General features: G+C 42.0%; 1 protein-coding gene across 6 annotated transcripts in view; it reads right to left on the bottom strand.

The window, feature by feature from the left end:
• atp11b (ATPase phospholipid transporting 11B) overlaps positions 1-26,952 on the bottom strand; it is a 74,279-nt gene extending 47,327 nt beyond the window's left edge. For 5 of the 6 annotated variants that reach the window (XR_013844355.1, XR_013844356.1, XM_080007917.1 and 2 more), the window contains exons 1-6: positions 26,682-26,920; positions 10,673-10,789; positions 9,034-9,123; positions 7,438-7,518; positions 4,618-4,725; positions 2,176-2,304 (exon numbers count right to left, since the gene is read on the bottom strand). Coding sequence is in view for 4 of the 6 variants with exons in the window: in XM_080007917.1 (XP_079864043.1) it covers positions 2,176-2,304; positions 4,618-4,725; positions 7,438-7,518; positions 9,034-9,123; positions 10,673-10,789; positions 26,682-26,708 (552 nt within the window). In the remaining 2 variants the exon portion in view is untranslated. The other variant, XM_080007915.1, reaches the window with a different exon arrangement.
• Between the last annotated feature and the right edge of the window lie 858 nt (positions 26,953-27,810).

Raw genomic sequence — 27,810 nt, 5'->3', positions numbered from 1 at the left:
ATTTAACTTTTTCATGATATTCTAATTTTATGAGATGTACCTGTATTTCTGATGGGGCTATTATGTCCATAAATTACGTTGTGTAATAAAGTGGAATGAAACAGGGAAAAAGTATTGAACGCCTCCTGAATGAAGAAAGTAGTCGCTCTGCTCAGGTGGGATTTTTGCCCATTCTTCCACACAAACAGTCTTCAAATCTTGAAGGTTCCGGGGGCCTCTTCTATGAACTCTGATCTTCAGTTATTTCCATAGATTTTCAATTGGATTCAAGTCAGGTGATTGACTGGGTCATTCTTATTTTCTTTCCCTGAAACCAATGGAAAGTTTCCTTGGTCATGTCTTTCGGATAACTGTCTTGCTGAAATGTCCACCCTCGTTTAATCTTCAGCATCCTGGTAGATGGCAGCAGATTCTTATCAAGAATGTTTCTGTACTTTTCTCCATTCAATCCTTCCTTCAATTATGTGAAGTCTGCCATTACCATATGCTGAAATACAGCCCCACACCAGCCGTGCCATGACATCCAAAGAGTTAAATTTTGGTCTCATCTGACCAGACTATTTCATCCCAGTATTTCATTGGCTTGTCCAAATGCTGTGCAGCAAACTTTAAACGAGCCTCCAGCATGCTTTTTCTTCAGCAATGGTGTCTTGCGCGGTGAGCGGAGGCCATGGCGGCTGAGTGCATTACTTATTTTCTTTGAAACAACTGTATCTGATAATTAAAGGTCTTTCTGAAGCTCTCTGCAAGTGGCCCTTGGTTCCTGGACAACACTAATTATTCTTTTGACTCCTCTGTTAGTTTTGTGAGGAGCACCTGGTTGTGGCCGGTTGATGGTGAAATTATGTTATTTCCACTTCAGGATAATGGCCCCAATGGTGCTCACTGAAACATTGAGAAGTTTAGAAATACGTCTGTAACCAATGCCATCAGTATGTTTCACAACAATACGGTTGCGACGGTCTTGAGAGCGCTCTTTGGTTTTACCCATCATGAGATGCTTCTTGTGTGACACCATGGTAATGAGAAACCTTTTTATAGGCCATCAATTAGGACTAAACCAGCTGATATTCATTTCCACTGATAGGGGGCAGGATTGCTACTTTGCTGGTTTCTTGGCTTCCCATGCCTTTTTGCACCTCCTATTCTTCATGTGTTCAATATTTATTCCCCGTTTCATTCCACTTTATTACACATAACGTAATTTATGGACATATGTTTTGATGAAAATTTCATGTCAATAGCCCCAGCAGAAATATATTTACTGAGGAAAATGTTGACGTGTTCAATACTTATTGCCCCCGCTGTACTTGTTGCGAAGTGAAGCAGTGAGGCAGTAGAGGCATCTGATTAGAGGAATAATTAGCAAAGCCTCTGGCCAAACCGGGGGGGAAAGAACATGAGAGAATTTAAAGCAGATCTGTGTTCTTGTTAAGAGCATGCTAATCCTTTTACCACTCAGAAAGGGATGTAAAAGTGAAGTTGGCATTATGGACATTTAAAGGCCTCTTTTGATATTTGTTTTTGCAATTTTGAACCATTTTGTTTTTATAAACCCCTCCTTGCAGTTGATGGGATACCATTAAAGCATCCAAAATGCCACTACTGTAAATTTGACCAATAACTTGTTAAACCGGTACTTACATTTTTTTGATGATTATTGATGTTAGTTTAAGTGAGTATAATTCTGTTTAAACCGATAATGATAGGGTGTCCTAAAACTTCCGTGAGGTGTTGGCCATTACACATTACATTTTGCACTTGTTCACAACATCTCCCTGTTACTTATCCTTTCTTGTCTGTCAAATATCACAGTTGGGCAAGTGGGTGAAGGAGGAGAGCCTTTTTCCTAAATTGCATAGCAGAGCTGCAAGAATGCCCAGAATCTGGAAGCAGCTGGGATACAGGTCAGCTATTGTCCATCAAACTCAAACAAAACCATTCAAGCAACAAGGCACAAGTGAGAACTGGGGCTGGGCATCATCCAAGCAAATAATTTGCAGCTCTCTACCTTAAAAACATTCAATACCAACACAGAAACCTTCACGATCCAAGATAATAATTTGCAGCTCTCTACCTTAAAAACATTCAATACCAACACAGATACCTTCATGTGAACATTTTTATTTTATTCAACCAAATCTTATGTCATGACTTCCTGCGGCCGCTGCCCACCTTGAGGTTGGTCTCTCCATCCAGGCTGGCTGTGGTGATGTGGCACGTGCCCTCTGTGCGGTCTGATGACAGAAGCACCAAATCAGCAGGGAACGTCTCGTCTTTAGCCACACGCACTATGTCCCCAACCTGTGCACACACACCACCATCAAGTGTAGAAATTAATTTGTGCTTACTGTTGGTTAAAATTTTTGGCATGTGCCAACATTTAAGATTTTCTGCAAGGGAAAAAGCAAATATTGTTAACAGGTTTCTGTTGTTATGGGTTGTGAAACTAAAACTTAAAAAAAAACATGGGACACTGAACGAGTAAGGATGGGTTAAACACATCTAACTAATAAAGGAAGGAATCTGTCTGTGTATGTATGTCCTTCGATTATCTCGACAACTCTTCATTCAATCCACCTCAATCTTGAAGGGTGTATTGCTGGGGGCCCAAGGACCTGCAGTGTCGAATTTAGTGCAGTTTGGACATGCAACACGTGTAATATTAATAAACTTTCAGCTCTTTCAACTTTAGGCTTTTAGCTTTAAGCTTTCAGCTCAGCCGGGGCTCAGGGCTCTGCCACTCGGCTCAGCTCTGTGAAGCAGCGGGGCTGGGCTTCAGGGCTGCGACTGAGTCACTTACATCCATAGTAGGGGTGCAACGGATCACAGAACTTACGGCTCGGATTGTATCACAGTTTTAGTCATGGATCATTTTCGGATCATCATCTCAAAAAAAGAAAATAATAATAAATAAATAAAAAGAGGGGGGGGAATATAACTTTGTTTTCATTTATTCTGTAAAACACTTAAAGCAACACTTAAATCTTGCATGCTGTTTTCATTTAACCCTATGGGCAAAAGTTAGCCATAGGGTTAAATGAAAACAACATTCAAGATGTCCAATGTTTAAATAAAATCTTAAAATATATAAATTAAATAATCAATTGTTAAATTAAAGTGCAATATGTGGCACACATGATACCTTCTTCCTTTAAACATGGTAGTGAATCAAAAAATATGATTAGATCTGGCCCCAGTAGCTGAATTTAATAAGTAACCAGTATCATGTTCTCACATTTATAAGAAACTAAATTTCATTTAAGCGAGTTACAGTCGATTTTGTAGAGAAGTCTGCATCTCTCAATACACATTGTATTTGTTTACTCGCAAATCTTGACCACTCCAATATGACGGAGGAGCGGACGCATAGTGGCAACATTTGCTTCACGGTATGTCGTAAAGTAGCAGCAGCATAGCGTGGCGTTCCATAAACCAATCATTGCACTTCAGAGTAAAACACAGCACGCATCTCTCTTGTCTATATTCTTTTCACTGCAACTCTGCATTAATATTTATGAGATTATTACTTTGAAAAATAACAGCGGTAGTAAAACTGTTTTTCAATATGATGGTTAAATTTTGCAATTTATCTGTGGTTCACATGCCAACCATGGGGGGGCATCCATACGGATCACGGATCAATTACGTTCCGTCAAACCACTAGTCTGTAGTGCAGCCCTAATATGTAGTTGGGTGTGTTTTTTCCCATGAGAAAGAGTATATTTCCCCAGTGTATCAATTGAATAAGGTAATAAACATAATATTTTGTCCCGTGAAAAACTACGAGTGGCCGCAACTCGGGTGTTTTTTGTAAGGCTGCCCCTTGAACGTCGACGAGTCGAATCATCAGTTAGAAACCCGTCAGTTGACTGAGATACTTCAAGTCGAGCAGTGTTTTTGTTTGTTTTCTTTAGTCAGTGTGCTTTACAATAACTGAATAAAACAGAAGCTTACAAAAGGCATAGGGATAACATTTCAATGGGGAATCATAAATAAGGGGAACCATACATAAGGGGAATCATAAATATATTTTTATGTGTGAATCGTCTGGACACAGACACAAACTGCCCTCCGTGCTCCCCGATTGCCGTTGCGCGTTCCTACAAATAAAACAACTAGAAACAGTGGAGAGACATGGCACGGAGTAACAGGGCACGACTCGTAAAGACTATTTTCCACGCATAACGCATGGAGAGTGGGTCATCGGGGAGGGAGTCACAGAGAAAGTGACCCCATTATGCACAGTTTCATTCCATACACACTTGTTTCGCTCCATAAGCAGACGTAAAATAAAATAACCTATATCTAAAATAAAAACAAACTGTTTTGAAATGCAGATCGAGGGCACCCCATGGTGTTAAACAGCTCTGTATTGTATTTAAGTATATATTGTGTGTTTATTGTGTATATCCTCCCAATTTGTACTTCATGCTGAGATGCTGCAATGCCTGAATTTGTCCGACAGAGGATCAATGAAGTACTATGTTATCTAATAATAAAAACAAATGCAGGTTAAGAATTGTCTTGCCCTCATTATTTTGTCCCAAGAAATACTGCACTTATATAAAAAAGGGGTCATAATTGGCCTCTGTGTCCGTGTTAGCGGAATCATACCCGGATGTTCTTGGACCTCGTCTGGACCAGGCTGCCGCTACGGACCACAAACACTGGAGCCCCGTTCACCTCATTGTCCGCCTTGTGCCGCAACCAATCCTCGTAGCCCTGCCAGGGCAATTCACCAACAGCATTAGGTAGAAATCTCAAGAGGCCAACAGGTGGCCACAGCCATTCCCTGCAGTGGTATGTTAGAAAATCAATAATCTAAAAAAAATAAAAAATAAAAATGTAACAGTTTAGACTCAATCATCAATCAGCGGAAAAAGGACAGGTGGCTGAACTGGAGGTGGCAGAGTTGAGGATGTTGAGATTTTCATTGGAAGTGACAAGGATGGACAGGATTAAGAATGAGTACATTAGAGGGACAGCTCAGGTTGGACAGTTTGGTGAAAAAGTAAGAGAGGCCATAATGAGATGGTTTGGACACATGTGTAGGAGAGATGAGTTACATTGGGAGAAGGATGCTGAGGATGGAGCTGCCAGGCAAGAGGAAAAGAGGAAGGCCAAAGAGAAGGTTTATGGATGTGGTGAGGGAATACATGCAGGCGGTTGGTGTAAGGGAGGAACATGCGCAGAACAGAAGGTATTGGAGGCAGATGATCCGCTGTGGCGACCCCTAACGGGAGCAGCCGAAAGAAGAAGGCTCAACCATCAATCAGTGACAGTTAGGGATGACGTTCCTGGTTCAGTTAACAGTATTGGAGAAATCGGCAAACTAAGAAAATTGATTTTCTATTTATTAAGGCTATATAAATGTTATCTTGCACCCTTTATCTCTTTAAACCCATTTCTAACTTGTAATAACCTTCTAAAAAGCATTTTCGCTATTCCTAATTATCAGAGACATCTCTCTCCCCTGCTCGTTGGCGGCAGGGCCGGCTCCCTCTGCCTGCCTCGCGCGTGGAGGCTCTGAGTGAGTGACAATGGCGGAGAGAATTAAATGCTCTGGTTAAATTTCACTAGAGTCGATGCCACAAGTGCAACCAGTCTTTGTATGTAAGGGAAGAAACACGAGTAATCTTTCGATACATTTAACAAAAGTATCACATACACAAGCACCGTTTTCGTCTGCCTGGCTACTAGTTCATCTCTTGTTGCTCGTTCTACCCCCTCCACCTAAGGTATGTTGTATCTAGCAGTCAGATTTGTTAATGACGTTCTATCCCATAACGTTACATTAAATGTCATTAAGTTAAACATCAAATCCAATCACAAAACCAACAATAGAAACTACGCATGGGGGACAGGGACGCAGAGTGGAGAATGCGGTTGCGGTTGCTACTAAAGTTAATTTATAGAGAAAATAACACAGTGTTAATTCTGTTCTTAATTAGTTGTCGTTTTTTTCTCTTCAAAAATAAAAAAATAAGATAAGAACTTATAAGAGTACCGTTAAAGTACCAGATAGATAAGCAGTATCGGTAATAGTAGCACCGTTAAAATCTTAACGATACCCATCTTTAGTGACTGCTCATAGTATTAGTTATGGGTCTGTTCGATTTTGATATTATACAGTAGACCAGAGAAGACAAAATATACAAAGGAAGTTCACAATGTCTCAATGGTTTAATGGAATAGAGAAATGGAACAAACCTGCAATTAAGTAAGATGTAAAAGAGTAAAACGGTTACAGCAGCTCCTGCTCACTTATGAACTTCTTGTAAATTTCCCCGTTGTGGGACTAATAAAGGTTTATCTTATGTTATATTAATGTTATTATAATGTCATCAGGGTCTGAGTTACATTTGTTCAATATAACCAATTACATTTGAAACAAAACTCCCTATCCTTGACTCTCCATAACATTGCACAACGGCGGTATAAAAATAAAACAAATACTTCTTTGGAGTGTTAATTGTGGGGCTCATGGGGTCTTACATTAGCCTGGCTGAGTGACAGTGAATTGTTTTGTATGAATCAGACAAGTTCATTTCTAAAAGAAAAACGGGAGCTACCTTGTTGGTGTGGATGTGGCTTGGATAGAAGAAAACAAACGTAAAAAAAATCTGCATAATGTTCAGGAGGGAATCTGACCAATTTGTTTCCCTTATTGCAATTTTCCAATCCAGGCCTTATCAAAATGTTGATTCCCATAATTTATAACTGTTCATAGCACAACATCGATGAATGCTTTACTGTTGAAAAACCTGGCTCTCTGCCACAGCTCATCACAGTGTTATCACCTCCTCAACCTCTCGAAGGAGCTGGTGTTGGTCTTCCAACAGCCTACAACCCCGGTTGGCATTCAGGAAAAAGAGGTAGAGATGGTGGACTCCCACAGGTCCTTGGCTCTGCAGACAAACTGTACTGGACTCACAACACCACGGCCCTCTACAGGAAACGACAGACCAGGCTGCCGTTCCTGAGGCGGCTCGGGTCACGTGTGCTACAGATGTTCTACTTGTTGGTGGTAGCCAGTGCACTCTTCTTTGCCATTGAGCGTTGGGGAGGTAGAATCAAGGCTGGTAATGCCAACAGGCTTAACATGCTTGACAGGAAGTCAAGATCTGTTGTTGGGCTTGAACTAGAAAGTACAGAGGTAGTGGCAGAGAAGCCCTCTCACCTTATCTACAAGGAGCTGAGCACCTTCAGAGCATTTCATGCATTCCTTTGTGCCAGCGGCCATCAGACTCTTCAACACCACCTGTGACCCCAGCATCAGTCAGCCATGAGACCCCTCCCTTCTTCTGTTCATAGATGTGTACATATGTTTTTTTAATTTAATTTCCTTGCACTGTTCTATTAACATATGATGCTATAACATCTGATCCCCCCCCCCCCGTATGTTACCTAAAGAAAAGGATGGGGGTATCTAACCTGTTTTATGGCAGTTATAATGATGACGAAGAACAGAGGCAATCCACTCGTGACAGGGGAGGTAGGGGTGTCGATCATCAACTGGTGGACCAAAGAAGAGAGGGGTAGGGGGTTGCAGAGAAAGAGACAGTGTCACGTAAGGTTTATGCAGGGCGAGAGAATGAGATGGAGCAGTGGATGGGCAAAAACAAGAAACCTCAGTGTGGTAAAACATTTTTGCAGCCTTAAACATGTTTCCCTCCAGCTAGAAAAGTCCAACACAGAATTCTGAAATAGTCACACTCTGTCACACACTGACAAGATTGGCATGATCTGCTGAGATGATCTCCAGGCATCTAGATTCACACAGGCTTCCGCTTTTACAACAGCAACTACAAACTAACATGGTTGAACAACCAAGAGTTCCCTGGAAATACATTTTATTGGGTAATCGTTGGAAAAAGCATTCAGAGAACCATCTTTGCCCAATATGAGGGTGGGGTTTGCCTCACTTGCTCCGTTTACTCGTCATACCGTGGCTAGCGTAAGCATTTTGTGGACACAATTATAATAATGCTTAAAAAAATAAACAAATAAATGTGAGGGAGATACAGATAAGTCATTCACAAAATCTGCAATTCCATGTTACAGCTTTTTCATTCATTTTGACATTTTGCAGCTGAAGTGAAGATTAATGGATAAGCATCCATTATGAGTGGTGTGCTGGAAATATTTTCATCTATACAAACATCTAACCATCTATAATGTCAGATGATGACATATACATATGCCGACAAACTACAGTTCATCTTCACAAATGATGAAGACTTTTTATGAAGTTTATGTTCTGTAATCTTCAATTAAATTAACATTATCAATGCTGTCTGCACCATCCAAGACAGCATCCAACACAAATCTACAAATTAAAACGAGATGGCACTGTCTAGCACAACATTATTTTAAATACCTTACTTCTTACACAGGATACATTTGAATATGTAATCTTTGTTGATTTGTTCATGACCTGACAGGAGGGGGGTGACTATTACAGTGGAGGATGACTCGCATTGTCACAAAGTCACGCCTGTAAATAGATACACAGTAGCTGTAACAGGTATCTAGTAAGCTAAACAACAATTAACCCATGGCTTTCTAAGAACACTTTGCAGTAAAAAGGTAGGACTCTTAAATCCCATGGCTACTTCTCAATGAATTAAAATTTGATCAGAGTTCTTTGGCATTAATTCCACAGTCCAGAGCAAAATGAAGAGTAACGCTGAGAATTTGAAAATTAAATCTTATGTTTCAGTTCAGGTTGACTTGATGTGTAACGACTGGCTCCGCCTGCAACATCAGGCATGCATGCATACATCACTTGAGTGAGCAAGGAAATGCATTGCAATGAATGCACCAGTTAAGCCGATGAGACACACACACACACACACACACACACACACACACACACACACACACACACACACACACACACACACACACACACACACACACACACACACACACACACACACACACACACACACACACAGTATGTGGGCAGCAAAAGCCATGCCCGCTACATACGCAATCACCAGGAACTGTGTGTACTTGAGTTCTTACCTGCACAAGGAAAATAATCAGGAAGTAAAAGTTGGCTATTCTTCTGAATTGCTCAAACAGATTCTTGGGGACAAAGTTCCAAATGGTGTACTGGGGAGAGAAGAGAGAGATAAGTTAAATACCGTCATTACACTACTACAATAGTGTGAGGTAGGCACGAACACAGAAATAATAGAATATTGATCTCAATTTGTACTCTAGTCAGCTCTGAAATCATAAAACTAGTGTTATAGGCTATATCTATTCAATATCCATGTTAAGAAATAGATCAGATAAAAATATCTGCATTAGTCCATTACTTAGAAAAGAAACCAACTCTTAAATTGCGTTATCAACATTAACAAGCAATATAAAAAAATGATACAGTGTGAGTGCGTGTATGGGTTTAGCCAGGGGATATGAGATGAGTACAGCCTGAGTTTGGGCAAGGAAATCAGTATGGGGATGAAGTCTGGGTAAAGAATGGGAAAGACGGAGGGAAAAGAATTGGGAATTGAAAAAAGTTACTCTGTAACCAGTGAGTCTGTTACTGGAGAGTGAGGGGATAGATAGAATGACAGTGAGATGAGCTCCATCCCCAGTACAGGTACCCATAATAATTTGCCTGTGCAGCACACAAGACACAAACTGTCCTCATATTATGATTCTCTGCCAGGTTTACTAGCGTTTGGTGCAAATTAACTCCAGTGCCTAAGCATAAAATGAGCTTTACCATGACACGGTACTCAATGGAAAAAGTTTACCAATAATATTTTACCAATACTTCAACCTTTTTCAGCCCAAGGACCCCTTGGTGGATAGAGAAACAGAGAAGGGACCTCCAATTTTTATTTTATTATAACATGTCACATTTTAAGCCTGGCGTATTATAATGTATTTAAATTACCTTATTAACCTATTTAGATACTCAGTTATGATTAGGGCTGAAGGACCGTAATTCGAAATTAGAATACAACTCCAATATTTAAAAAAAAAAGCACTATTCGAATGCTGAAATTGCCATTTGATTGTCTATTTTTTGATAAATAAATACCTGATAGTCAATACTTTGGCTAACATTAGAAAATCAATTCGCATAAGGCTATAACGTTTAATATAAGTTCATCCAGTTTGTTGCACAGTAAATGGTCATTCAAGAGAATTAATCCCTGCTTTCCTGCAGCCGTAGGGTGTCTACGCAGCTTCGGGGCCCTTCCTGCTTCTTGGAGGCGCCACAACATAATACCAACTTTAAACATCAGAACCAATTGGGATGTCATGCACACTTACCAGTGCGCGCACGCGCGCACACCGAGTGCACCCCAGCACCCTCCTGGTTGCATTATTCTCCTCCCTCATTTTCTGCCATAACTATGACAGGAAGAGGCCAAGTGCCCAATTGTAGTTCTAGTTTTCCTGTATCTAATTAACTGTTTAATACATTTTTCATGGCATTAACCATTTCAGCTCAGGCCCACAAAAGGGACGGGCTGTCTGAAAGTATTTTAAAATGAAGAATTTTAACACCTACCAGACGGAAGGGCACATTACTGATTATTACTTTACATGATACCACCTCATTGTCAGATTGTCAATCAATGAAATTGAATAGTAGGGATGCTTCTAATTCTCGAGGAAACACTGCAGTAACATTGCATACCTTGGATGAGATAATTCTGTTGTCGGCAAAGCGCTGTGGTACGTAGTGGCCCCGCTGGGGGAAACGGTTCGCCACGTAGACAGTCCTGGTGTCACTCTGGTTGGGGGGGTCAAAGCCCTGAGCGGAGGAAGAAATTGCAGGCAGATAGGAAGGAAATAGCAGGAGAGGTTATTCACAATGTCTTATTTTATTTCTCTCCATCTCTTTCACAGACATTAGTAATGATAATAATATTCCTCACAAACCCAAGGACACCCATTTTATTGTCTGAATTTAAAACTATGGACAAGAATTCCAAACTACTCTTGTTAAGGAGTACGGTTATTAATCATTTTGCCAACATTAGCTCGTAGTGTTGGTGAGAACTGTCATAATTTATCACTTGTTACCATGGTAATGAGCCTTACACACAGTTCTTCCATTAAAGGGGATCTATTATGCAAAACTAAAATTTCCAGTGCTTTTTCAGAAAACTTGGTGAACTAAGCCGTTCAGTTTGACGTAAAGCGGGGCTTCAGTGGAATTAGAAAGGACCTCCTGAGTAACTCTACCCACGACTAGAGTGCGACCGGACCTGCAAGCATCGAAGCTAAGACCTAAGCATGGGAAGTGCTCTGTTGGTGGCTTACATACCAGGACAAATCTTTTGAAAGAGGAATTTATACCAACCGTGACAAAACTGCAAAACTTGTGTGTGTGTGTGTGTGTATGTGTGTGTGTGTGTGTGTGTGTGTGTGTGTGTGTCCACGCTAGGGTGACTATTCTGCCTTCACCTGGTGTAGCCGTATGTGGCTATACAGCGAGCTAAACACTCTTCATGTTAGTCTGGGTCTGAGGCTTGATCAGATTGACTGCATGTGTTTCTGTCTGACGATCCTATCTGCCTGTTTTCTGATGTCATATTATCACATTGCTATGATGTCACAATACGGACTGGGGGGGCCGGAAACTCCAACCTGGGGGCGGAACACTCCCCAACTGGCATCTGTGTAAGATGTCAAACCACCAGGATCCTTAACCTTGGAGGGTCGTGCTTCACAGTTTTCTGCCTTGGAGTCACTAGGCAGAAGAAGGACAATCTCCTTAGGAGGGGCCTAAGGGACAGCCTCACTGCAACGTCCTCATTTATCTTTACCTCGATCTTCCTTATCTTCCCGTCGTCGCTGAAAAAAACCCTTGTGACGGGTCCTAGAGTGTTTGCTAGACTTGGCATGACTTGTCGCCATTGGCAATTGATCAGGCCCCTCTCATTGGGGTGGAGGTAACGCTGCAAAAGCGTTCTGGATAAAGAGAGTAGCTGGAGTGAGACTGGTTGGATGCTCTGGGTCCACGAAAATCAATGTCAAGGGCTTGTCATTGACTATCGCTGTGACCTCCATCATGAATGTTGTAAGGACCTCTGGGAATTAGAGTGGGTTGTCCAGTAAGCGAAAGATTGCCGGTTCAATCCCCGGCTCCTCCTGGTAGCGTGCTTATGTGTCCTTGAGCAAGACGCTTGACCCCCTAACTGCTCCCCGGGCGCCTCTATATGGCAGCCCACTGCTGCTAGATACGTCAGTTACTAGGATGGGTAAAATAAAAAAAAGAGGACCCTGAAGCTGATGCTTGCGGAATGGGGACCAGCTGTTAGCGTCTTACTTGAAGAAACGGCCTTTCATGATGTTGAAGAAGGCCTCATCCTCAGCTGAGGGTGCAAGTTTGTCGTCATCGACTGAGTGGTTGAAGGTGTGTTCCCCCACATCTTTGTATGGTTCGTGTTGTCCCCCTGTGAACTTCTTTTTCGCGTAGATGCTACTCTCACACGGTCCGAGGTTGCTGGGCTCTCCGTTCTCCAGGACACTAGTCTTGCTTGTACGCACAGTGGGCTGCACCCTCTCTTGCCAAGGCTCCCCGCCGTGCGCTGCACTCTATGCAGTGGACAACGGCTGCGGGTGCTGCCCCATTTACCGCGGGTCTGCCGTAGCAGAGTGGGTCGTCGTCAACATAAGGGGGGCCTGCAACTTGAGGTCCTCCGTGATTAAGAGCTCTGGGTGGTGGTAAGGCCAAGCACACAGCCTGAGGGCCTCTGCATTGCCAAGCTCCGCGGGGGGGGTACAGCCAGGCCCGCATCCTGGGGGCCTCTGTACTGCTTAGCTCCAGGAGGCCGTACAACCAGGCCCGTGTCCTGGGGGCCTCCATAGCTGCCGAGCTCTGGGAGGCAGTACAGCCAAGCCCACGTCCTGGGGGCCTCCGTACTGCCGAGCTCCGGGGGGTGATACAGTCAATCCCGAGTCCTGGGGGCCACCGTACTGCCAAGCTTCTGCTTTGGCTTCCTTCTTAATGGCCCTTAGGGTGGCCTCGAAGCGCGTCGCATCCGGCTTTCCTTCAGCTGCGAAGCATGACCTCGATGAATGATGAATAAAATATATATGATGCAAATCCTTTTACTCTTCTGCCCTCACCTCCTATAGCCGTACGTTACTATACAGCGAGCTTAACACTCTTCCAATAAGTTCCCGGAGACTGGAGCTCACTTTTGGTATCTTTAATGAAAACGGTGTAAAACTGTGGAACAGTACAGAAATATGCAAATGTAAATAACCTGTTAATACATAGGCATAGCTCCTACACTGTATGCATCCACGAATAACATGAATGAACTTACAGATTGGGCTTTGTCAAGGGCGGTGACGAGGCTGATGGAAGAGATGTTAGTCTGGGTCTGAGACTTGATCAGATTGACTGCGTGTGTCTGTCTGACCATCCTATCTGCCTGTGTTCTGATGTCAGACCATCAGCACAATGCTATGATGTCACAATATGGACTGGGGAGGGCTGGAAACTCCCCACCTGGGGTTGGAACAGTGACTGTACTGCAAGTTCTGGCGCGCAATCCGCTCCATTTCTCCAAACAAAACCATAGATGTATATATTTTATTTATATTTTTTAGCTTCCAATGTTTCCGTAATTCAATGAAACAAAAAATCCCCAAGCCCCGACATATCCCGTGTGTTACACGGGTGTGTTACACGGGTGTGTTACACGGCCCCAAAATCGAACCTTGAGGGACACCTTTTGCGACTGATAAAAATGCAGATTAAACATTAACTGTTTTCATGTACTACTGTCTATCAACGGGGTCGTTTTGGAAACATCTACTGTATAACCATTAGGGTCACAGCCAATATTTAATGACTCAGTCTGTGTAAGAGCAGCAAATGACCAACTGCATCAAAGGCATTTGATAGGTTGATGAACAGAGCATCACAATGCTTCTTTTTATCCACAGCTGTCACAATATACACTACTCACAAAAAGTTTGGGATATTTGGCTTTCAGGTGAAATTTATGGAAAATGTAAAAAGTTCACGCGACAGTGATATTATATCATGAAAGTAGAAGCATGCAATGGTGATTTCCTCATCTCAAACAATTTATTGAAAGAAAAGGCAACAACAGTGGTGGGTACCACAACAAAAAATCTCAACGTCTCAATAACTTGTCATGTGCCCTTGATCATCAATTACAGCTTGACAACCACGTCTCATGCTGTTCACAAGTCGACTTATTGTCTGCTGAGGCATGGCACCCCACTCTTCTTGAAGGGCGGCCCTCAGGTCATTGAGGTTCTGGGGTACAGAGTTACGAGCCTCTACACGGCAACTCAGCTGATCCCATAGGTTTTCTATGGGATTCAGGTCTGAAGAAAGTGCAGGCAACTCCATCTGAGGTACTCCAGTCACCAGCAGCCGTTCCCTAATGATGCAACCTTGATGAGCTGGAGCATTGTCGTCCATGAAGATGAAATTAGGCCTGTGTTGTTCATGCAGGGGCACAATGACTGGATTCATGATGTTATTCGGGTAGTATGGGCTTGTCACTGTACCATTCACAAAGTGTAGGGCAGTTCTGTATTGACTAGACACACCTGCCCACACTGTAACACCACCACCACCAAAGGCTCATCTGGTGACAACAGTAGCTGATGCATAGCGCTCTCCTTGACGTCTCCAACATCGTTGGCGGCCATCATTTCTGCTCAACGTGAATCGACTTTCATCAGAGAACAGCACTGAGGCCCACTGGTCCCTCGTCCAGCGTAAATGCTCCCTGGCCCATGCAAGACAATGATGCCTGTGCCTGGTGGTGTGGTCAGGTACCCTTGCAGGTCATCTAGTACGCAGACCACGCCAATGGTTTCGAATGGTCTGACATGACACTTGGTTGCCTCTCACCTCCCTTAAATGTGCCTGGAGTTGAGGGGCATTCACCATGCGGTTCCGCAGGGCACTGTTCACAATGAAGCGGTCATCAGTGTGGGATGGGGCCAAAGAACGTCCACTTCTATGCCTTTCTGTGACTCTTCCAGTCTCTCTGTATCTCTGTTGGAACCTGCTGATGACACTCTGTGACACTCTAAGCTCAGTGGCCACTTCCCTCTGACAACATCCTCTTTGAAGCCTCGCAATGGCGAGGTACTGTTGATCAATTGTTAGGTGTTGTCTTGGTCTCATGATGTCAAAATGTGAACAGCATGATGAAGAGGACTGTTTAAATACCAATTCTAATTGAACCAGGAAATGTATTGGTCGATTCACGGATCAAACATCTGTTGTGAATTTTGCCGTTCAGCTCCTTGTGAGAGAACAGCAAGTAGTGCAAAAAGTACTGAAACATTGAACAGTTAGACATGTGCATTCAAAAGTTTAGGGAAGGTCAAATTAAGTTTGCCTGTAAAGATTATAGTGCATTTTAGGTTCATCCTGAAATTTCACCCGAAAGCCGAATATCCCTAACTTTTTGTGAGTAGTGTATGTTGCAGAGATGGTGCTGTGGTTAGGCCTGAAACCAGACTGGTGACAATGGTAGGACAATTTAAAGATGGGATGATAGTTATTCAGATCACTATTATCTCCTCCGTTATGCAATGGAGTAACGTGAGAAACTTTCCACACTTGGGAAATATACTTGATAAGATGGATGAATTGAAAATACAGCGGGGGAAATAGGTATTGAACACGTCAACATTTTTCTCAGTAAATATATTTCTGATGGGGCTATTGACATGAAATTTTCACCAGATGCCGATGACAACCAAGTTATCCACACATACAAAGAAATCAAAACATATATGTCCATAAATTACGTTACGTTATTACGTATTAAGAAAGGGTCCAGCCGGTCTTCTCCAGTTGCTTTCTTGGAGTCACTGGCAAGAAGTGCTCCAAAAACTAAATTTGGAATGAGAAGATGGAGGGCAAACTGAGGGACAGGACTTACAGTATGTACAGAGACATCTATTTCTGGTTTTCTCATAGAACATCCCCTGCTTCCATTTTCAAAAAGGTGACCAGCTGCAGCAAAATGTACTGTATATTAAAAGCTGTGATTATTTCCTTGTCATCAGATATTATACACTGACCAGAATGTACATGTGTGGGCAGGGAAATTGCATTTTTGTGTATTTGTATTTCCTAAATGCCTAAAAGCAAGCCGATGGGAAGGGCCTCCAGATTTTCTAGCTGGGACCCAAGACTTATTCTTTACTTGGAACAAAGATGATAGTTCAGGGGTGAACTAAGGACTAGACCAATCTTCGGTCATTTACTTTTAAAACAGGGCATGTTTGTTAACAACTGAGTTGAAGGTATCTATAAAATTATCCAGTGCTAGATCAACAGCCTGGATTTCTAATGTATTTGAAATGTCACTATGAAACAGATCATGTAAGAAAGCCTGCTCGTTAAAATTTATAAAATTTCTCTTAACAACTCGCGATCAAACTTTCTTTAGTGGCGTATCCCAAATACAGGCTATGGGGCAATGGTCATTTATTCCAAGGTCAAAGACACCAGAAGCAACAATTGTGTCACTCCTATTGGATAAGATTATTGAAATTAATTAATAAGTCAAGTTGACTTGAAATCATTTTTAGATTAGGCCTGGTATTAATCAGTTGTATTGGGCTGAGATTACCATACACATCTCTCGAATAATCAGACACATTGGTCAATCGAGATTAAAATCACACAAGACTATCATCTCCGAATTACTATATTGAGCAATTCGATTTGCCAATTTATCACTGGCACAGGGAGGTCTATAAATCCCAATCACGACAACAAATTACACTCAATTGGGGCGATGGTGGTGGTGGTGCAGACGTAGAGCAGGCCGTCCAGTAATCAAAGGGTTTCCTGGTTTGATCCCCGGCTCCTCCTGGCAGCACGTCGAAGTGTCCTTGAGCAAAGCACTGAACCTCTAACTGCTTTCGATGAGCAAGTGTGCGCCTTGAACAGTTGCTGCCGGCATCGATGTATGAATGTGTGTGTGAATGGGTGATTGTGAGGTATGTATTGTAAAGCGCAAGATTAGAAAAGCGCTATATACATTTCAGTCCATTTCAATTGACCTTCAGAGGAAGAAATTCCAAACCTTCATGTAGTGACCTTATAAAGAACTGTAGCCGCAATGATGAATTAGAGCAGGCATGCCCAAAGTCCGGCCCGCGTTTAAATTTCCACCGGCCCGAAGCGTCTGTCTTAAAATCAATATGTGGCTCGCCAGCACGTACAAAAAAAAAGCAATTTTATTTTTCACCAGAGGATGGCAGTAGACTTGTGGCCGCACTCTCGCCGGGTGACCCTTGTGTGAACTTTTACCACTGTGGTATAGTCTTAGCCCATTTCTAAAATGCCAAATGGAACTAAAAAAAGGAAAGTTGACAACGAGGGCCACCGTTTCCAGGACAAGTGGAAATTGGAGTATTTTTTCACTGACATGCAAAACAACTGCGTGTGCTTAATTTGTCAAGAGACTGCAGTTTTGTGACTGTTTTCAAGGAATTCAATATTAAGCGGCACTATCAGACGAAACATGCTAACTACGATAAGCTAACGGCAAACATCTCATCTCTGGCTGAGGAGTTTCAACAGCGTTTCAGGGATTTTGCAGCTATTGAAAAGGACATCACACTTTTTTTCTCTCCTTTTTTAGTGGATCCTACCGACGCTCCAGCCCACCTGCAGCTGGAGTTCATTGAGCTGCAGTGTGACGCGGAGTGTCATAGTCAACACCAGCAACTCCCTCTTGTAAACTTTTACCGCCGGCTGGACAAAGACAGGTTCCAAGAGATTCAAACATTTGCTAAGAAAATGCTGAGCTTGTTTGGCTCGGCATACTTGTGTGAGAAGACTTTCTCGGTGATGAACATTAACAAGAACCGCGTGAGGACAAGACTAAGTGATTCTCACCTGTGTGACATCTTGCGCATCGAAACAGAGCCAGATCTGCCCTCTTTACTGCAGTCGAGATCTCAGTATCACCCTTCACATTAATGTAGGTCATTTTTTTTTTTTTATTCTTCTGAGGAGAATAAATACTTAAGTCTCAGCGAATTAATTTTTTGTGATAAAAAACACAGTTTTGCCAAATTTTAGTCATTTAATTTGACTATACTATCCTTTGTCAAAATGCAGTTTGATGTGATTTGTTTACAAATTAATAAATACATGATTCTAAAACAATTTGAGTCAGATTCCATAAAATAGTTCAGTTGCATTGAATTTATTATTATTTTAACCTTTATCTATCCTGATAAGGCAATTGACAACAAATTCTCATTTGCAATGTCAACCTAGCTGCAGGCAGCAGAGTAAAACAAAGCAAAATAAAAGTAAATACAAATAAACACGTATACAACAAACTGTACAAAGTGATATAGTGACATATTTACATGTTAATTTACAATGGTAATTGTAAAAATTTGGACACCCCTGATTTAGAGCCAAACATTTTCTATTTGTAACATGTGGATTAAAAAAAGTAGGCTGGGTTAGACTGTATGCAATAGAGAAATTAGAAATGTATCCAATAAGGGTGCAGTGGTATGGGATTTTCGGGGAACCGTAATTAGATTTGAAGTAGCTACAGTACATGTTGAACGTTGTATAAAAGGTCTAGCAATGGACCTAACAGGAATGATTGTATAGTTTGTAGAAGGCATACCAGTTCCCTTCAGTAGAGCTGAGTGAGCTGCAGGAGTAGGGGATGGAGGAGGTGACTGAATAGTGTATGCACGTGTGGGACTGACCATCAGGTGGTGAATGCATTGCAGGAGTGCAGTGAGTCCAATGTTTATGGAAAGTAGGCGGGGTCCTTCATGGTTTGGGTGCAGGCATTCGTCCTTAAAAAGTTCCATTCTATTGAAGACGGTGGTGAAGGTGTCCACATAGGGGATGCCTCTGTTGCAGCAGTAGCTTTAGCCTGATGTGCACTGCCACAATCAGCTAAACTTCACGGCACTGAAAAGGAAGGAGGGCAGTGGGCCTGATACAATGCATTGTTTTTACGTGTTTAAAATAGTGTTAATGAGGCGGATAAAATCTTATTTAAGTTTTTCAGATATTTTTGTTTTAAGGTCGTTGGTGTCCACATACACCAAAACAGCGAAGACAGGCGGGTGATGATTAAGCAGCTGCGGATGGCGATGTTAATGTCCTCTACACATGTACCTGGGTGGCAGGAAGTGCAATACCTGTTAACCTGGACATAGCGGACCATTGATGACCAGCACAACTGTCCTCAACGGCCGCCTCAGAGGACGTCCCAGGATGTTCCACGGTGCACACTGACAGAGGAGCGAGGCGCAAGTCCCATGTGGTGCTCAGCCACCAGATGAGAGCTAGCTGCAGCGACAGCCTCCCTTTGCGATGGAAGGCTTGGACCCAGAGGAGGAGACAGGCTGCGGTGGAGAGGAGGTTGGCAGCGGTGTAGAGTGTCTCGGTACCCTCGATGGACTGCGACCATCCCCCCAAGGGGGGGTTAGGGTAAGGGTTAGGGTAACCCTAACCCTAACCCAAGGGGGGGCACTCCTACATATCCCTGACATTGATTGTGGGCTCCAGGGCTTGGACTCTGTTCTTCAGCTGGAGAATCTCCGGCATAGAGCGCTATGAGGAGGATGCAAGGAGCGCTCACATCACCAGGCACTGCTCGCCGCCAGGATCCAGGGCTCCGGGGTGGAGTAGAACTAGGACTTGGGCCATGGATCCTCTATCAAAGCCGACGGGTCATCAGATGGACCCGACTCACCCACAGCGAGAATGGATTCGGGCCATGGGAGAGTGGTGTCAATGTCCGGTGCAATCACAACAGAGAAGATGTGCTTAGCCTGAGCGCTGGTGATTGAGGTCAGACGCACAAACAGTTCAAGTTCAAGTTCAAGTTCAAGTTCAAGTTCAAGAGATGTTCATCCTTTTTCTTCACATCCTCGCGCAGGCTGTGGATGTCTTAAAGGCCTTTCTAAAGCTCTGAGTCTGTCTACCAGGTGCAAACAGTTCTCACAGTCCGAGGAGGTAGGCATCGACGTTGACATAGTTAGCAATATGCTTAGCTAAAAGGCTAACTAGCGCTACCCAAGCAAAAGCCTTTGTTCCAACATCGGAAAAATGTTTGGAACAGCCAAAATATAATAATTATAATAAAATTACCGTGTGAACGATCCGAAACCCATAATTCAAAATCAGGTAAAGATAGGTAGCTATTCACTCTAATATCACACGGACGAAACTTGACAGCCAGAAGTAACTTGACAGCCATCAGCTATGCGCCCACATGCAGTGGTAGCGGACCCCAGCTTAAAGTGTTTATTAAAAGTGCTTGAGCCTCGTTACAATGTTCCATCCCATGCGCACGTCAGCCAATCCATGGCCCCTGCCCATTACAGGCGTACACGAGCGATGATCAAGCACAAGTGCACCGCACCCGCTGTTGCAATAACAACCGATGGATGGACCTCCCATGCTACCAAAAGCTATCTCACAGTGACCGCCCACTTCACAAACTGAGTGGGAAATGAAAAATCCAGTTCTTCAAATGCCCCCCATGTATGCACAGCACACTAGCAAGCTGCTGTTTACTCGGCGCGAACAGAGAGATTGCCATCTTTCACCAGCAGGTGAGGTTCGCAAAGAGTGTGATTATTAGTATATTATGAAACCTTTGAAGACAATCACTACATATTGAATACAACACAACACCATCAGTTTCAATGATCCTACCACTCAAAACAATGATCCTGAAATTTATGGAACAAAATGATGACAACACATCAAGCATGACATCAGAGAAAACCTGCAAAACAGATACTGACCCCAGTCTTCAGGACTTCCTTTAAAAATGCACTGCTCTAGATCCAAGGTTCAAGACACTTCCTCAGTTGGATCCTGCCTGTCAGACAATCTATGATCTTATCGAGTTCTAGGCAGAGCAGAACTTTGTATTAGGAGCGTCACCATTCTCCAATTCTCCGATTCAATTTGACTTTCGATTTTAAAGTCACGATTCGATTTAAACATATGTATTTTTTTCCCAGCACTGATGGCTATGCCATTGCTAGACTGTGGAGATTTGTAAAGACAAAAACTTTCTCAATAAGTAACTGAGTCCAGCCCCATTAAATCATGATAAATAATGACTTTTTTTGTAGTGGAATATAGAAAACATTTCATGCAATTTCATAGATAAAATAAATATTTTGGAGCCGGATCATCCAGCTCAATTGTCGATTACAACTTGCCGGTCAAAATGTCTGGTAATAATGCTCATATAAAACGTAGCGCTCCATCTCCCCGACAGTGCAGATGACACGGGCCAGTCATCATTTGAAAGTGGAGAATGGGAGCTTCAAAACAAGGTGTCACTTGTACGTATCAAGAAAATATTTTTAAGGCTACAGTTGTAAGCTTATTATTACAAGAGTGTAGCAAACTGTGTTCCTGAGCAAATAACCCTCAAAAAGTTTTCCCCACAATTGGCTTTATTCAGCCAACTCCCAGAATGCAAATGGCTAGGAGGACCACTTGACACCCTCCTGAATAGGGCAATCTCTGCATTGTTCTTGTGCTTTGAGGGAATGTTGAACAGCGTCATCGACACACATCTTTGTTTTTTTTTTGTTTTTTTAAAGAAGCTTTTATTTAACAGTAAGAAAATACATGTTTTATAAAAGTGGAATTATTCAGGAGTTTTAAAGTGCGGACAACACAACAAATTGTACAGTCCGTCAATAATATTAGTCTTTGTATATCAACCTTGGTGTGTCATTCAATATATAAATGTGCATATCCCATATATATTCAAAGTTCACCCGAACCCTACCCAAGCTACACCGAGAGCCTGTTTGGGGCTGCCTCTTATCATTTTATTTTCCCCCCTGGCTGCATTCGCAGGTAAACTTGAGAATTTGTTCATTGCTACTTGTTCATAATCTGCATCACCAACCTCAACGGACTTCTTCACATCATCGACTTCTTCCGTTGTAACAACAACAACGGGCGTGTCGACAGTCTCTTCCGTTGGTCCTTGAAAATATTCAGTTTCATCGTCACATGCAGGTTGAAATCCGCTGTTTGAAATGTTCTCCAAGTCCAGGATAACGCCGGTATCAGATTCAGCATCCCTGTCTTTCTCGGTGTCGCTGTCAGAGAACTGACTATCATCTAGTACGTGCTGCTTACACTGACTTGGATCTATCACACTGGTCAGATTAAGGACCACAATATGATTTTGAGCTTCCGCGACCCGTTCCAGTAATCCATAACAACACGGAGATTAAAGTTTTACAGAATAGTGAAACCGAAGGCCGCTTTAAAGGAAACGATCGATTGGCATTGTCTCGGTAAGTGAAATGTGTATCTGCATGTAATCTAACAGGAATATTTAACTCCACGGTTTAATATTTATCTACTATTTATAAATCAAACTCGGATTTTAAAATAAGTGATATAAAAAAAAAAAAAAACACACACAAAGGAACACGAATCCGTGAAAATCTAATTTTCCTTCTACAAAGGTTTATTCAACTAATTTGGCGGCTCGTGGCGACGTATTGAATATTGAAAAAAACAAACAAAAAGTAGAACAAACAAAAACATGCTCGTGGTGGGGTTCGCGCGCATAGAACGTAATGTAATGTGGAAAATCGGGTCTCCCTGTTCCAGAAGTGGAGGATTTTCTATTTGTAAGTAAAGTATTTATACAAAATCATACAGTTTTTACTAAATTAAGTCCCAAACAACAAGGAGATGTGCGTCCCAACAGTGGAGACACAGGTTTTTTTTTGGAACAGTACGGAGTAAGATCTTGGATGGTCCCTTAACACAGTTGTGTTTAAAATTTTTGTTTCATACACGTAGGATACAAACAAAGATAAATAGATCTAAAACAAGAAGACAAGCACGGGAGCGCACCTGTCTGGAGGAGAAAAAAAAACAACTGCTCTAATTCTCTGAGTTAGGTTTACGTTTTTCATTTTCCATACAAGTGAAAAACTAGTGAAACAAAATAAATCGAAATCTTTCTCAATTAATATATTATAATCTATTAATATATTATAATCACGAGATTTGCATACAGAGCTGCACGCAAATGTGGTGGGGGGGGGGTGATGTGCGCACAGCGGAGTGCAGATCATGGGCAAAATTCCTATAACCAGAGCTGGTTATATGTGGTCATGTGCCTTTTCATTTTTTTTTTTTTTTTTTGAGCACTTGCCCCTCAAAGTTTCTGTACGGGACTGTAGAGGGGGAGTGCGGTCCAGAGTAGTTTCTCAACAGCTCTGAGCGCATAGGGCGAGAGCCTCCCCCCTCTCCCTCTCTGCTCCAGTGTCAGAATATGATAAACTGCATGTAAGCTCTTTAAATTCTCCGATTTTTCCTGGTGGATTAAAAAAAACAAAAAATATCTGTCATCAATGGCAATCACGATCTATGGAGTCCATCGCCAACCAAAGACCTAGATCACAGGCAAATCGCCGATGCGTTGGAGACGCCCGTGAGGTATCTTGCAGGCTAGATATCTGGATCTGTTGTGTCCTCCAATGAGAGCAGCGACAAGGTACGGCTAATGAGAGCGTAAGGGGACGCATCGTGTAGTTTTAACACTGCTACTTTTGCAAGACAAAAAAACAAAAACAAAAAGGATTGTAGGATGCTTAAAGTGTAGTTTGTAGGCACCCTTAAAGTTGACACGTCAACTTGACACAGGCTCAGCTCAGGCACACATGTAAGCCATTACTGCATGTTCCTCTCTGCTTCACTTTCTCTGTATTGTCATCACTTGTCTTCTAGACTTGCACAACTAGAACTTACATAGTATTAACCAACTATTCAATTTAATTTGCATACAAATAGAAAAGTCTACTTTAGTTGAATAAAAACATGGTCAGTGCATACACATTAAGAAATTAACAAATGATGAAACTAAAAATCATAGAATGAGCATTTTAACTTGGATTATATTTTTCAATGAAAATTGGCTTCATCAATTCAGAAGAAAATGTAACATAACTCAAACAATGCTCGAGGCACAGTCTGGGCCTGGACCGAGTTGCGTACGTAGTACCACGTAGTACAATGGGGCAGTCACTGTCGACAAAATGCATGGTTGTGACTGCCCCATTGTATTAAGCATTGCAGCTTGCATCCCAACCAGGGATGGGAAAATCCGGAATTTCTGTAACCGATTACAGATTAAATGGTCTGGAGAGTACTCAAATTGACTTAATTTTCTTTTTTTTTTATGATTGCGCGGGTGGGTAAGCACTTGAAGATTCTGAATCTGTATTCATCTCATTAAAGTCAGATCAGACTACATTTTTGAGCACTGTAAAATGCAGGGCTGCAATCAAATAAAAAAATCCTATACAAGCCCTCCATTCATCGGGTGCACTGAAATTCCCTCACAAACAAAAAACTGTATGGAACCCGAAAATACAAGGTCGAGAAAAGTGACATGTCGGCCACTTAGATTAGGAGATGTCTAGCCCATTAATGGCTGGTTTTGAAGCATGTCAATGTGTTTCATTGAACATTGAAAAATATGTGTTTATTTTCCCCACACAGATTTCTTGTCTGATCCAATTATAACTACTATAAACACCTGTAGGTGTATGGGCTTTAAAACACATTTAGCATTCTACTAGTGGTAGGGAGCACTCCTTAATCAACAATCCATTTTATACCACATTTATTACCTGTACTTATTTACTTTGGGGTAACAGTCTTCTGCCCACATTGGGCTCCGTAGTTAGCATAGTGCTACTCTTTGCTAACTTTGTTGATTGATGTGTACATATACACCTGAATTTCTGGGGATTCATTCAATGTTACATTTCTAAAAGCGTATTATGAGGCTTTCGAGGTTATATGTTTGAGAAGCTGCATGCAAATGAAGGGTTTTACCATCACCTTAGCCTTCAAATGTTTTTGAGAAACAAACCCTTGACTTTTAAATAATTGTCAGTAAATAAAAATACTTCTGCACAGTTGCACAGTCTCTCTGTAACAGGTGTTTCAGAAAGAGGTCAGCCGTAGGAGTCAAATAAGAAAAAGCTCCCAGACACTATATAAAGCTAGCAAATCAAATGCGTATCAATCAAATTTAAAATGACAATTCTGGAAACTTTCCAAAAATGTAACTAACCAATGATGGTGCATGCTGAAAATAACGTAGCTATTTACAGAGTTACTGGTTTGTCTAGTCTAGCCAGCTGTCTAGCTCCCAGTCAAAGACAACAGTAAACATTCAACCGTTTACATCTTATGATTTTACAGTTGATCAAGTGCTTAGCAGATGAGCATCTCTCACCCTAAGTATGTGTTAAAGTTAAATGTGCAGCAAAAAACTCAATTATAGCACTTATCAACAAAGGTAAATGTACAATACAGGTACATATGCAATCCAAGATTGCAAATAACATTTAATTTTTTTATAATTAACTACTCTAGTACCCCTTTTCCACTGGACAAAAACAACCTGTGTCGAAGGAATAACATGTTTATGATATGTTGCTTCGTATAGGATTTCTTTTGCAACTGGATGCCAACATTGATAGCCTATTTTAGTCTGGTGTCGGTGAAAGTTCATATAGTGCTGCAATCAAGTTTCATAGACACTTTAGGAAACCAGTGAATTTCCTATTTCTAGCCTTTCCACCTAATGATACAATTTACGCCAAGCACAGACAAGAAGGTTTGCAGCTTTGCCGCACGTTTCTGAATGAAAGTGTGGTTTATTATAGCTTTCTGTGAAACAACAACCTGCAGTTAAGCAGAGTGAGTGGCCGAACGCTCAGCACAACTGGAATAGGAGCCATAACCTTGCAAATTTGGATTCGTTATTGATTAAGCTGGCAGGCTTTGACGACATACAAAGCTTGACTGATGTGTGACTAACGTTAAAACGAGCTTTCACTGATTGATCCACTCATCCACACGGACACACTCCTGCTCAACCTGCGCACCCGCTTAACGAAACGTGTTCTCTTACGAGGTGAGAATTAGAGTTCTACACTCAGAGACTGAGGACAGCTATGTTGCAATTGCATCATTATCAACATCATCATCATTTGTTAAGCTGTACTTTGGAAATAAACCTCCCAATCGGTCAGCAGTCGGCACACGGCCATCTTGGTCAGAAAACAACAGGTGATTTAAGGAAAAAATCTGCTAAGGCACGGGAGTCGCTCGGAAATCCTGATATACAATGTTATACAACTCAAGCTAACTGATCGGCAGATGGATCGGGGACGTTGCATCACCTTACTGGTAAAGACAGTACACCTAGAATGTAGTTCTAGGTGTCTAGTTCTAGTCTCGTCCAGTTCCAGCAACTAGTTCCAGCTTCAGTGAGCAGTGAGCACTCCACTCGCCTCGCCTTCCCTCAACAAGCCGGTGTTTAATGTTATAACATAACCAAGATACACATATATTTAAAATGGACTAAAGGTCCATAAAGGTTATTTAAGCATGTACTGCTACTATACAGCTCGCGGGACATAAAGCAGCATATGCCCGACTGTTATCAGCAAACGCAATGTTTTGACTGGAAACTAGTAGCAGAGGGGCGAGCTGTCTAGCTAGCTGTTAACTTTTTTTATTTTTTATTCCAAACGACACTCAGGTTGCTTTGGGTAAACAACCTCACTTTTGAACAAGTTAAAGAACATGAGGCGATAGGGATGTTTACCAGCTGCTGTCGTATCCACCGTAGCATCCTGACCAAACGCCTTCCGCCTCGAAGCAGCCAGCAGCGCTGCTAGCCGATGCTAGCTACTAGCTACTCAGACGAAACCTTCCAAAAGAAACGTGAAGATTTCCACCATAAAGTAGGTCTTGCCAGTCGCATACGCGATGTATCAGCGCAACGCCATCGCACAAACGAATCCCAATCTTCCCATTTCCAGCCAGATTATTATTATTATTTTTTTTACAATACCTCCCTCTTCGTTGAAGCTGTCTGAATGGCTGGCCGCGGACTCTTCAGTCCAACAGAGCTGTCGGCGGGACGCTCACGCCCCCTAAATGCTGCGTTCCGCCGAACCTCGGAAATCGATCCATCCGAGCCGGTAGTCTCTACTTCCGAGCTAAACGTGCCCCATTGGCTCTCTGCTAGCTATGTTAACGTAACATAACAACGAAGTTAGACATGTCATCGGATTAAAAGCAATTTAAAATGGAACTTCGTTGAAGTTAACTTCTTCAATAGTTAAATTCTGACTTGTGTTTCCGATTTCGATGACAGTTCCTTTGAACACTTCCACGTTGAAGGTCAGCTTTTTTCCGAGTTGCAACCTCAGTGGAATGCATCATAGCAGTACCGCCACTGGGGAGCGGACCAGGAAATACCATCTGCTGTCAAGTCTTCTCAACTTTACATGGAAATGTGATTTTCAGACCTATTCTCTTCAACCATACTACATTTATTTTGTACGGTTTGCTTCCATTTTGAAGGGCTTTGTTGTCAATTTTGGTTCCATCAAATACATAGTACTACTTACAACGACAAATAAGCGAGTGTGCAGGGACAAAAAATATTCGAAATGAAATGATGAAACAATTAAATGGATCAATTATAATCATCACTAATAATAATATGAATTAATTTATTTTTCTTTAAAAAAGGATCAGTAATTACTGTGTACAGTGAAAAACAAAATCAGTCAATTAAAAAATTATATCCAACATTCACTCATACATTCATGCATCATTGATCCAACCTGTCAGTCAGTCAGTTGTAAGCATATGTTCAATCGAAATGAGCTTATGCGCGAGATTATCTTGTATAAAAAAATATCCCATATTTAATATTCATCCCA

This window comes from Zeus faber, assembly GCF_960531495.2.
Source record: "Zeus faber genome assembly, chromosome: 1".
NCBI lineage: Eukaryota > Metazoa > Chordata > Actinopteri > Zeiformes > Zeidae > Zeus > Zeus faber.
Note: the sequence above shows the minus strand (reverse complement) of the source record. Positions and strands in the feature narration are given on the sequence as shown.